The sequence below is a fragment of the Podarcis erhardii genome, assembly GCF_964252035.2.
Source record: "Podarcis erhardii genome assembly, chromosome: 15".
Classification (NCBI taxonomy): domain Eukaryota; kingdom Metazoa; phylum Chordata; class Lepidosauria; order Squamata; family Lacertidae; genus Podarcis; species Podarcis erhardii.
Genome location: NC_138505.1, coordinates 957,034 through 968,575, shown reverse-complemented (window position 1 = coordinate 968,575; position 11,542 = coordinate 957,034). Strand labels below are relative to the sequence as shown.

Genomic DNA, 11,542 nt, shown 5'->3' with positions numbered 1-11,542 from the left:
TCAAAGAAGCCAAAATGGTGTGAGGGCCAGGGACTGCACAATGCTTCCTCCTGGGATCTTGCACCTCATAATAATAATAATAAAGAAAGAAGCAGCAATAGTTTTAATAGCCAGGTGACCACCGCAGAGGCTCTCTCCGTGGAGAGAAAGTGGCTCTTCGGCAGGTGGGACCCTCATTCCTCTTCTGCCCCTGAAGCTCCCTCTGTTTTTGGCCTTCTCTGCAGGCTACCACTTCCCAGACTGGGCCTACAAGACAGAGTCCAGCCCGGGCTCCCGCCAGATCCAGGCTCTGGCACTTCATCCTGGAGCTTTGCAGAAGGAGGAGTTCCGGCACGTCATTGCCTGGCAGCAGGGGGAGTATGGGGAGTTTGTCATCAAGGACCCCGACGAGGTGGCGCGGCTGTGGGGCCGGAGGAAGTGCAAGCCCCAGATGAACTACGACAAGCTCAGCCGGGCCTCAGGTGAGGGGTAGCAGGGTGCGGGCCCAGGGAATGTGGGAGTTGAGGGCCTGAGTAAGAGGAGCAAAGTCCTCCCTGTCAGGTCTGAAATGGGCCCTGGTGGAGATTTCTGCAAGGGCAGAAGGCTGGGCTCTTCTCTGGCTCCTAACTAGGGCAACATGGATACTTGCTCTCTGTGGTTTGCAGGGTTCTGCAATCTGAAGTGCTTTGGGTGCAATCCTAGGCCTGTGTTCCAAGCGATAAGGAGTCCTTTCGAAGGCAGAAGGTTTTCCTCTGAGAATTGTGCTGTCAGCCTTCCAGGAAGTTTCCCAATCCCGTTCTGTGTCTGCTCTTGAAAGTCCAGAGGGCGGAGGGTACAAAATGGATCCCTAGATCAGGCCACAGCTGGCTTCCTGGGATTCAGTTCCCTCATTCTGGAAGCGAGGCTTGAACGTTGGCGTGCAGTTTAGGGTGGCGCACAAAGTTTCAGGCTTGCAGATTTGGAAGGGATCCCAAAGGTCATCTGTTCCAACCCCCTGCAATGCAGGAACTGCAGTGAAGTCATAAGAACATCGGCAGAGCCTAATGGTTGGCTCAGGTCCTGGGGGTCATATAGTCCAGCATCCTCTGCCCCCACAGTGGCCAGTCAGGTTCCTTGATGGGAAGTTCACAAGCCCCGAAGTTTCCAGCAGCTGTCATTCAGAGGCGGGAGAACAGAGCCATCAGCTTTCGCAGCAACCATTCAGAGGTCTCTCTAAGCTGAAAGGTTCAGGGTCTTACAATCTTGGCTGTTTGGGGAGGGGGCAGTCCTTGAACTGAGAGCCCCCCTGGACTCTCTCTGGGCTTGAGAGGGCTAACTGGGAACAGGCTTGTTCAGACAGCAGAAGAGGTGGCTTGAGAGCCAACCTCAAAATATCTGAAGGGCTGTCACATGAAAGACGGAACCAGCTTGTTTTCGGCTGACCCAGGAGATAGGACCCAATCCATAGATTCAAATGACAAGAGAGGACATTCTGACTAAACATCAGGAGGAACTTTCTGAAAGAGAGAGCTGTTCTGCTGTGGAACGGAAGGTGGTAGAGTCTCCTCCTTTGGAGGTTTTTAAGCAGAGGTTGGCTGGCCACCTGCCAGGGATCCTTTAGTTGTGATTCCTGCATTCCAGTTAGGCTAGGTGACCCCTTCAGCCCTACAATTCTGTGTTTCTGTGACTCTAGGAGGGGGTGGTTGGGACAGGCTCATTGCAGATCTGGGGTGCTGTATCTAGTGCAGGAGTCTGGCTGGTTCCTGCCATGGTCCTCTGTTAGGGCTGCTGGGGCCCCCCTTCTTGGTCCTCTGCAAGGCTCCCTGTCCTTGCCCCCCTCCTCTTCTGGCTCTCTCGCCCCTCCTCCTCCTCCTGACAAGGCAGCCAGAGCTGTTGAGCCAGCGCCAAGACTTGAGGGCGCACGCCAAGTGGTGAACAGGTTGCCTCTTCCCTCTGCTTCTGTCCCCAGGAGGTGGTGGCTGAGCAGAGGGGAGCCCACGACTTGGCTGCTGCTCTGCCCTCTGCTCAGCTTCTCGGTGGCGGAGGCCAAGACAGCAAACAAGGCGGCAACCTGTGCCTAATGGGAGAGGAAGGAAGTAACAGGTCGGAGGATGCAGGCCCAGCCATTGATGCCAGGGAGGAGGAGAGGCAGAGCCCTGCCCTCGCCGCCTCCAGGAGCCTCCAAATGGCACCGGGGAGACAAAGCAGCACGGCTGGCCCAACAGGTTGACAGAGGAAACCCGTCTCCCATTGTCTCTTCCCTTCAGGCGCCTCTTTCAGGAACAGCGAAGCTGCCTTCTGCCTTACCCAGTATTGACAACACGGATGGGCAGAATTAGCAGCTTGCCTGGTTGTTGTCTGTGAGGACGTTCCTCTGCCTTGCCTGGAGACCCCCGTGGGACTGGGCCTGGGAATCTTCTTCTGCGTACAAAGCAGATGTTCCATTAATGAGCTCCAACCCTCCCTGTAAAAACAAAGGCGGGTTCTAGGTGTTGCAGTCGTACGCCAAGGCAGACTCTTGGTCCATCTGCTCAGTTATTGTAGACACTGACTGGCACCAGCCGCTCTCCAGGGTGTCAGCCGGGGACGTTCCCAGCGCTAGCTGGCCATGCCAGGGATGGAACCCTTCTGCAGCCAAAGCAGGTGTTCTCGCCACTGAATTACGGCCCCTTTCTTACAGAATCTCAACTCAGATTCTAGTCCTTGTGTTTTCCAAATAAAGGAATGTGGAGGCTTCCAGGGATTGAACCCAGGGACTTCTGCAGGCAACCCCAGTGCTTCCCCCACCGAGCTGTCTGGACGCAGCATTCCTCACGGCTGGCTGGCGCCCTTATATCCCTCCTTTATTTGGCAGATACTACTATAACAAGCGGATCCTCCACAAGACGAAAGGAAGAGGTTCACCTACAAGTTCAACTTTAACAAGCTGGGTGATGCCCACTACCCCCTTCATCAACATCCGGCCAACAGGTAAGAAGAAGGGCATTGAGCATGGGCCCACCCATTGCGGGTCCATCCAAGAGCAGGGGAAGGTATACGGGGACCATGGAGGTCAGGGGAGAACTTCTGTCCACTTCCCACGGAAAGGCAAACTAGCGCCAACTCATACTTTCCAAAATAGCTGTTGGACAGCAGAACGGACTCCCTTGGAAGAAGGTGGAGGACTCTCCTCCCTTGGTGGTTTTCAAACCCTACAATTCTCTGTTTCTGTTACCGCGGAGGAAAGAAGCTGCTGTCTTGGAACAACATTAGGGCTCCTGCAGGAACAAGTCTGGGCAGTTGCTGCCTGATGTTGCTTGTTCCAGTTCCCTTTCTTCTTCCTCTTCGGGTCCGCCCTGCACTCGCCTCTCTCTCTCTCTCTCTCTCCCCTTCCTCCCTCCTGGCTGCCTGGGGCTGGCACCGAGCAGGCAAGGAAGGTGGCTGGAGTCCTGGAATGCCTCCCGTATGATTGCAGCTTGTTTTCTTTCTTCTCCCCTGAGGGAGGTTGACGCAACAAACCTGTTTGGCCCTTGCCTCCTTTGCCCTCGCCCCAGATATTGGCGCTTCCTTTCTTGTGGGAAGTGGCAGCCTAGGTGGTGTGTGGGGTCTTTGTGCTGAGGGTTTCCCTACGCAGGGAAACGGGAGGCCACACCAGCCATTCCTGGCCAAAGATGAGTTTTCTGTTGTTCTTGCTGCCGCCACTGCTGCTGCTGCTGCTTTTTTATCTCACAAGGTGGCATATATAGTTCTCCCCTCTTCTCATTTAATCCCCACAACAACCCTATGAGGTAGGTTAGGCCGAGAGGCAGAGACTGGCTCTCAAGGACACCTGGTGAGCTTTCCTGCCTTGAGTGGGAATTCGAGCCCTGGTCTTGCCCACGCCCTAGTCCATCACAATGATGACGAGGATGATTTATTTATTTACACCCTCCCCCCCCCATCTGGCTGGGTTTTCCCAGCCACTCTGGGTGGCTCTCAACAGAATATTAAACAGAATAAAACATCAAACATTAAAAACTTCCCAAAACAGAGCTGCCTTCAGATGTCCTTCTAAAAGCCAGATAGTTACTTATTTCCTTGACATCTGGTGGGAGGGCGTTCCCCAGGGCGGGTGCCACCACCAAGAAGTCCCTCTGCCTGGTTCCCTGTAACCTCACTTCTCACAGGGAGGAAAGCGCCAGAAGGCCTCGGAGCTGGACCTGAGTGGGCTGAACAATTGGGGTGGAGATGCTCCTTCAGGTCTACTGGGCTGAGGCAGTTTAGGGCATTAAAAATCAGCACCAACATGCAAAAGGCTCCCTCACACCCTCTTGGGCATCACAGTTGGCAGAGTGGGGGCTCTGGTGTGGGGTGTGCTGGGTTCTCCTTGGCAGCCCCCTAGTGTGGCACCCCCTTTCCACAGAAGTGCGTTTGGCACCTTCCTGGTCCAGTGTCTGCCATACGCTGCAGGCTCACCTTTCACCCTGGGCCTTTGACCCTGGAGATACCTCCGTGTGTTTCCAGGTCCCACCCTATTCCCATAATTTGTTTTAAACTGTTTTGGATAATTGAACCTTAAACTGTTGCCACCTGCCCTGGAACCTGATGGTGAAGGGCAGGCAAGAAGTTGAATAAATAATAACGAGGATGATAATTCTGTGGACTGGAGCCTTGAGAGGGGGGTTGTGAGACCTGGGGCTGCTCCTGGAAGCCGGGGCCCTTGGTGGGCAAGCCCCTGCAGAAGCCTGCCTGCCCTTGTAACGCTCAGACAGCCCTCCATTCCTCACGCCCCTCCATCTCCTTCTTCCTCAGGTGTCGTCCCCCAAAGCGCCCCTCCTGTCCCGTCGGCCTCTTCCCACTTCCAGTTCTCCCCACTGGACGGCCACTCGCCCACCGAGGACGCCCAGCCCAGTCGCTTCTCCGGCCGGCCCCTCGCCTCGTCCGCCCAGGAGACCTTGAACAACGGCGGCCGCGGCGAGAGGTCTTCTCCAGCTCCGGAGCTGGAGGGAGGCTCTCCGGACTGGCGCCACGGAGTGGACCTGCTGGCTTCCCGCAATTCCGCTGCTGCCGCCGCCGCTTCCGCAGGTGGGGTCAGCCACCAGAAGCGCAAGCCGGACTTGGTGCTGGCCCCTCTTTGGGCGGTCGGGGATGTACCCCGACCCGCATAGCCCTTTCGCCGTCTCCCCCCTGCCGACGCGCGGAGGGGGTCTTGAACGTGCCCATCTCGCCGGCCCTGTCGCTGACCCCCACCCTCTTCTCGTACAGTCCCTCGCCGGGCATGAGCCCCTTTGCGGTGGGCGGCAGCTGCTTCTCCTTCAACCCCGAGGAGATGAAGCACCTACCTCCACTCGCAGGCCTGCTCCGTCTTCAACTACCACCTCAGCCCGCGGACTTTCCCCCGCTACCCGGGCCTTCTCATCCCGCCCTTCCCCTGCCAGCTGCCTCCGGAGGACCCGGCCCAGTTCCCCATCAAGCTGCAGCCCCGCCTGCCGGACGCAAGAACCGCGAGCGGCCGAGAGCGGCGGCAGGCCCGGGCCCCTCCGCCGTCTTCCCCCCAGATCAAGGTGGAGCCCCTGCCGGACCGCCAGGAGCCCGAGGGCCAGGGAGTCCCGGGGCGAGAGGGAGGCTGCCGCTCAGCCACCCAGTCGCCCACCTGCAAGAGCGCCCAGGAGCAGCGGGAGAAGACCCTCTTTGCGCGGCCAGTGGCCCCCTCCTGGCCGACAGCGGCAGCAGGCAGCTACAGCTGCTCAGCCCCCAGCGCCCCCCAGGCTGACCTTCTGGGCCGACGAAAAGAAGCCCAAGCAGGAGGACGTCTCCGTTGAGAAGCCCCCGCGAGAGACGATGGGGGAGGCAGCAGCGGGGGCCCCGGAGAAGAGGGAGGACTCCGCCGCTGTGATGCCCCCAAACTGCGCCTGAAGAGGCGCTGGAATGACGACCGGCAGGCGGAGGGCCTGAAGGAGGAGCAGGGGGCCAGGAAGCCTTACTGGGAGCCCTGGACACCCACACATCGTCCTGGCCCCCAAAGCTGCCGTGGATACTTAGGACTGTAGAAGCCCCATGGCCGTGGCGGTGTTTGTGTGTGTCTGCTTTGTACTGTAGCAAGATTTGCCTAGCCAGGAGGAAGGGGACCGAGGGAAAAGGAGGAGTGGGGAGGCTAGAATGGTTTTATGAATTCTAGGGGTTTGTGTGCGTGTGTGTGTGTGTGTGTGTGTGTGTGTGTGTGTGTGTATTGCAGGCAAGAGGCTGTTTGTGTCAAGGCCTGCCTTGTCTGCAGCCCTGTGGCCCCGTCTACGGCCACTGCCCTGCCTCCTGGTGGGCTTCCACTGACGTGAAAAGACTTTTCTCTTGAATCTGCCCCCCTCTCCCCTTACGGTCTTTTACAGAAGCAAGAATCTGTCTGAATGTACATATTTCTTTTTCTCTGGAGGGGGGGCGGTGGGGGGCGGGTGGACCAGACGGAGGACTTCCTAGCCATTCAGAACTGGAAATGTGTCTCGTTACCAAGCTAGGAAAACGCTTTATTAGCCACCAGGACATTGCACTGTCTTTGATCCTTTTTCAAAAGCGGGGATAGCAGGAAGAGGGAGAGGGAAATGAGACTTGGCCGAGCTGGCGGCTGCCCCCGGGGCAGGGGAGGGCCTGGGGCCTGGGGGGCTGGAATGAGGGCTTGGCAACCATAAGTGTTACTTTTAGGACTTTGCTGGGGGGGGGGAGAGGGAGGGGACACACCGAATGGTCACGTTTTTTTAAAAAAACGTTTTTTGAAAAATTATCGAAGAAGCCATGACGAGCAATTGTAAAACCTTTTCAGGGATGTGCAAGGAATGTGGTTGTAAATGAAAACCTTGAATGCCTTTAACAAGAACCCCCCCCCTCTTTAATTTCCCTTGGTGGTTGTGGGCGAGGGCGCTGGGGGGCATTGGAGCTGAGAAGCGGCTGGAGCTCCCACAGAATGACTTATCCGGGGCATCCTTTTCTTCCTCCCTTTTTTGGGGGAGAGCTGGGAGGGGGAAAGCTCCCCCGGCCTTTTCCGTCTTGCCTTAACTGCCTGCTTTGGAGACAAGCGCTGGGAAACGGCTTATGCTGCGGGGGGGGGGTGTTGTTTTCTGTGGGGAGGGGGCATGTAGCTCAGGGTGTGAAGACGGGCCTGGGTCCTCCTTGCAGTTGCAGCATGGCAGCAGTGCTGAAGGTTAGCAGCAGGGTTGGGCCGGCTGGGTCGGGTTGGCCCGTCTTCTGGTGCCCATGGGCACTGTCCTAAAACCCAGGGGCGTGTGGTGGGCAGAGCACCCCCTGCGCCTGCTCCTCTTCCCCCTTCTCCCAAGGCTGCCCAAGGAAAGGGAGAAAGCTTGTGCATGCAGACACACTATTTGACTCCCCAAGGGTGACCCCGCAGAGATGGGGAGCTCATGACAAGTTCCCTACAAGAGCGGCGTCTCCCAGTGCCCGTTCTTTTTCCTGCCACTGCGAAGGCGAGGATCCCCTTCCTTGCTTGCACGCTTGTTGGGGTTTGTGGGCAGTCGTGGCCCCAACGCAAAGATCACCCCTGTGCAAACTCTCGCTTTGCCTCTTTGAATGTCCCCTTGGCAGTGTCTGCCCCCCTACAACGGATCAGGTTCGGGGAATTCCTGGTGCGGTCCGGTCCCCCCCCCCCATGAGCGATCTCAAGCTGCTGCCTCTTCTCTTTGGGCTGGAGGGCATTAGGGAAGCTGTTGGCTACCAGTTTTACTTCAAGACTGGCAAGGATGACCAAGTCAAATACTGTTTTGGGGACGGAAGTTTTGGGAACGGGGAGGCTCTCGCCCCAGTGTGGTGGGCTGTGCCCCCCTCAAGAGCTGTGTGGCTCTTGCTGGGCTTCACGCAAGCCCACCCCTCCCTCTTTGGTGTTGCCCAGCATCCTGCGCACGAACAGCCTTATGAACGTTGCGGGGGGGGGGCGGGCCTGCAACGCTTTCCCCCGGACAGGCAGGGTTTGGCGGAGGTGGGCTCAAAACTCAGGGACTGAAACATGACGGCCTTTTCTTCCTCCTCCTCCTCTTCTTCTTCTTCTTCAGATGAGTACATGCAAACCTTCAGTCTATTGTACCCAAGTGCCAGACGCCACGTCAGGCGGGGCTGGGGGGTTGATGGGGGGGTTGCTCGTGAGAAATCCCATTTGCACTTCTTCAGTGAGAATTCGTGTCTTAAAAACAAACACCCTAACCTTTGCTGTCCTTTTTCTCCTCTGCCTCCTTCCTGCCGATAGCCATGGCAGTGCAGAGCGGACATGCCCTGTTCAGGGATGGTGGCGAAAGGGCTCAGGGTACTGGAAGGGCACCGGGGAGGGGGGGCAAAGCGAAGTGATCTGCTGTGTGTGTTGTGGGGGGGGGGTTGGTACCTTCCCCCTTCAGCTGGCTCAGGGAGCCATCGCTGTGGCTTTGCAGGGGCCGCAGCAGGCAAGGCCCCTTCCTGGCTTCTGAGGGGAGGGGCTCCCCTTTTTTTCCTGCAGGAAAAAGCAGCCACAGGCTTTGAAGCGTCTCTCCCGTTGTGCCAAATACTCAAGCCGGTGGGCGGCTAAACTCCTGTATTGCGACTAATCAAGAGTGTGTTGACCTTTCTTTAACGAGAAGTAAAATACCTTTTTTTCTGACAGCGTTTAGATTTTGCCGGCCTTGGGAACGCCAGGGAGCAAGGAAGCTGCGAGGCTTGCAACCTGGCTGCCCAAAAGCCTGGCAGAAGGAGGAGGAGAGTGGTTCTTTCGGGGGGGCGGGGGCGGAAAGGGTGAATGAGGACACCTCCACTTCTCCCCACCCCATACACACACACAGACACACACTGACCTCGGGCAAAGGGCCTGACTCAGCCTCTCCTAACGTGCGGGTCCACTTCCTGGCTCGCCCCAAAAAAGAGCAGTGGGCGTGTTGAGTCTTGCCACTCCTGGGTCACGGGGCGGCGTGTGTGGCTCATCGCCCGGGACTCCTGCGTCAGGGGAGGCCTAATCCCCAGGAGCACCTCGCCCTGGGACGGAGCCGGACTTTGAGGCCCAGATCCACCCTGGGTTCCCTTCCTTCCCGCATGTGGCGAGGGTGGTGCCCGCTGCTGCTGCCTCCGCCCTCGCTTTGGCCAACTGAGAAGCCATTTCCTGTTACCCACCCACGCTGGGGAGGGGGGGACCCCAACCTCTGCCCCCCAGACACTGTGGGGCGCTGTTGCCGAACTGCTATTTTTAGGGCAAGGCGCCCCATCCCAAACTTTGGGTTCCCCTCCACACACACAAAAACCTACATACACACATGCAGACAGTCAGGTCGTGGGTGATGCATAAAGTCTGCACTTGTCCCATGAAGACAGGTAGAAAGGGTTTTTATCTAACCTTCAAAGGAGGTTTATATTTGCTTGGTTGCCCTTTTAATTCCATAACTGTTTTCACTTTTTAAAGAAATGTAACTTTTCTCATTTTTTCCCCCTGTCTTACGGATCCTGATGGGTTTTTAAGAGAGCTATGTCTTTGGTTTGGAATATTTTTGATTAGATTTATTTTAAAAGAAACGAAACAACTTTGTTTTTTTTCTGTTTTTTTTAGTGTTAAAGTGACAAAGTATTTACCGACGACTTTTTAAAATTTATTATTATTGTTAAATCATTTTTCATGAGACATGGTCCTGTCTTTATGATGCTTTGAGAGTCAGCAGGGAGTAAAACACATCCGAATGGCAACTCTAACGCTTGAGGTATTTTTATTTTGTCTGTGTAAAGCAGGATTAAAATTGTGTGTAAAAATTTTTTTTTTTTAAGGAAAAAAAATGTAAGTAGTCCTCATGCTTTCGTGCAGTGCCTTTTAGACGTTCCACTTTCTATAAAGTCTTCAAAAAAAAAAGTTTGCATATATATTATATATATGATGTAATGTTATAGAAATATATGTATAATATACATATTTTTTCCAGGGGTATCTGATAGCTCTGTATTTTGTTATGGAAGTTGATATGAAAAGTATTTTACCTCAAATTTAAAAAAGTTAAATAAACCTTTTAAATAAGCCTTCCAGAGTCCTTTTGAGTCTCTTGCTTTCTTGCAGCCTGGTAGAGACAGAGGCGAGATCCAGGGAAGAGGAGAAAGAGATGGAAGCTGAGCTCCATGGAGAACCAGCCTGTGCACCAGGGTTTAGTTAGTCTGTCATCAACTCTTCCCATTGCTCACCACAGCCATGGCTCAGTGTATGGAGGCCTGGTGCCTGGTTCTGAATCCCCGCAGAACCACTGCTAGGCACTATAGATGCCGCTGACCCATAAGGCAGCTTGTTAATTTCCTCTTGAATCGTTTCTTAATTCAGAAGCTTGAGGACAGTAAGAGCTGTTCGACAGTGGAATTTGCTGCCAAGGAGTGTGGTGGAGTCTCCTTCTTTGGAGGTCTTTAAGCAGAGGCTTGACAACCATATGTCAGGAGTGCTCTGATGGTGTTTCCTGCTTGGCAGGGGGCTGGACTCGATGGCCCTTGTGGTCTCTTCCAACTCTATGATTCTATGACTAGAATCTTGGGTTTTTTGTTTTTTGGCTTAGTGGTAGATCACCTGCTTTGAATGCAGAAGGCTCCGGCTTCAATCACCATTGGCATCTGTCCTCTGCCTGAAACCCTGGAGTGTTGCTGCTGGCCAGTCCAGACCAGGCTTCCCCAACCTCGGCCCTCCAGATGTTTGGAGACTACAATTCCCATCATCCCTGTCCGCTGGTCCAGCTCGCTAGTGATCATGGGAGTTGTAGGCCAAAAGCATCTGGAGGGCCGGGGTTGAGGAAGCCTGGTCTAGACGAGAGAGAAGGAGGAAGGCTTGGCATGAGGCTGACTCTGTAGGGGGAAACTTCCTTTGTTCTGCAAGGACTGTGCTTTGAAGGCCCAGGATGCAACAAGAGGAGTAAGGCGCTCTGAGTCTGTCCTACCTTGAATTTACAAGATGGAAGAGAAGGAGAGGCTGTAGAAATGCAATCAAGTCCCGCACACTGCATTGTCATTTTTGTCAGGTTTTGTCTTGGGAATGCTTTGACCCAGGTTCAAGGTGCTCCTAGAAGAGGGTTGAGCTCAGCTGTGCATGATGTATCAAACATCATTCCTATGTTACCCTTAATCGTAGACAGATCAGGGAGGGGCAAGTCGGTACCGCACAGCTTGCAATTTTCAAATTTGTAAAGCATGAAAACAAACTGGTAAAAGCGCACAAAGCTTAAAATGAACCAAAAACCCCTTAAAACACAAAGTGGGCCAGTGTTGGGGCATTCACAAGACCTCTTGCACGTTGTCAAAAACTTGTGTGGCCAGGAGGCGATATCCAGCCTGATTTGGCTTGGAAGGTGCCCAGAATCTCCCCACAGACTCTTACTGACATAGTGCTGCCGTTCCAGAGCCATAAGCAAGAAGTCTCTGGCCCTGAGGAGCTTACAGTCCGCATACTTGGTGGTGTGTTGAACTGGAGAACAAAGGGTGTGTTAACCAGATGTTCTGGGGAGGAGGAAAGGTTTGTGGACTGAAGTTCAGGCAGGTAAAGCTTTGTGGCTCTTCCATGGTGAATCTGCTGTGGACGTCCGTCTCCCCCCCCCCCCCGCCTGCTTGCTCCTCAGTCCCCAAGTCTCTCCCCCCCCCCGCCACCCCCAAACCCTGC

The 11,542-nt window shown here is 55.1% G+C and overlaps 2 protein-coding genes across 2 annotated transcripts in view; one reads left to right on the top strand and one right to left on the bottom strand.

Annotated features, from left to right (window-relative positions):
* Window positions 1-9,933, top strand: part of ETV3 (ETS variant transcription factor 3) — a gene marked incomplete at its 5' end in the record, with an annotated part of 11,902 nt that extends 1,969 nt beyond the window's left edge. Inside the window, 15 exon segments of the mRNA XM_081840720.1 lie at window positions 225-286; window positions 288-306; window positions 309-468; window positions 2,813-2,850; window positions 2,853-2,887; window positions 2,889-2,928; window positions 4,729-5,042; window positions 5,044-5,118; window positions 5,120-5,254; window positions 5,256-5,394; window positions 5,397-5,451; window positions 5,453-5,648; window positions 5,650-5,818; window positions 5,821-5,902; window positions 5,904-9,933. Of these exon segments, the coding sequence (XP_081696846.1) occupies window positions 225-286; window positions 288-306; window positions 309-468; window positions 2,813-2,850; window positions 2,853-2,887; window positions 2,889-2,928; window positions 4,729-5,042; window positions 5,044-5,118; window positions 5,120-5,254; window positions 5,256-5,394; window positions 5,397-5,451; window positions 5,453-5,648; window positions 5,650-5,818; window positions 5,821-5,902; window positions 5,904-5,958 (1,574 nt within the window). The 3' untranslated portion in view covers window positions 5,959-9,933.
* Window positions 1-11,542, bottom strand: part of MRPL24 (mitochondrial ribosomal protein L24) — a 291,126-nt gene that overhangs the window by 24,149 nt on the left and 255,435 nt on the right. The window lies entirely within an intron of this gene.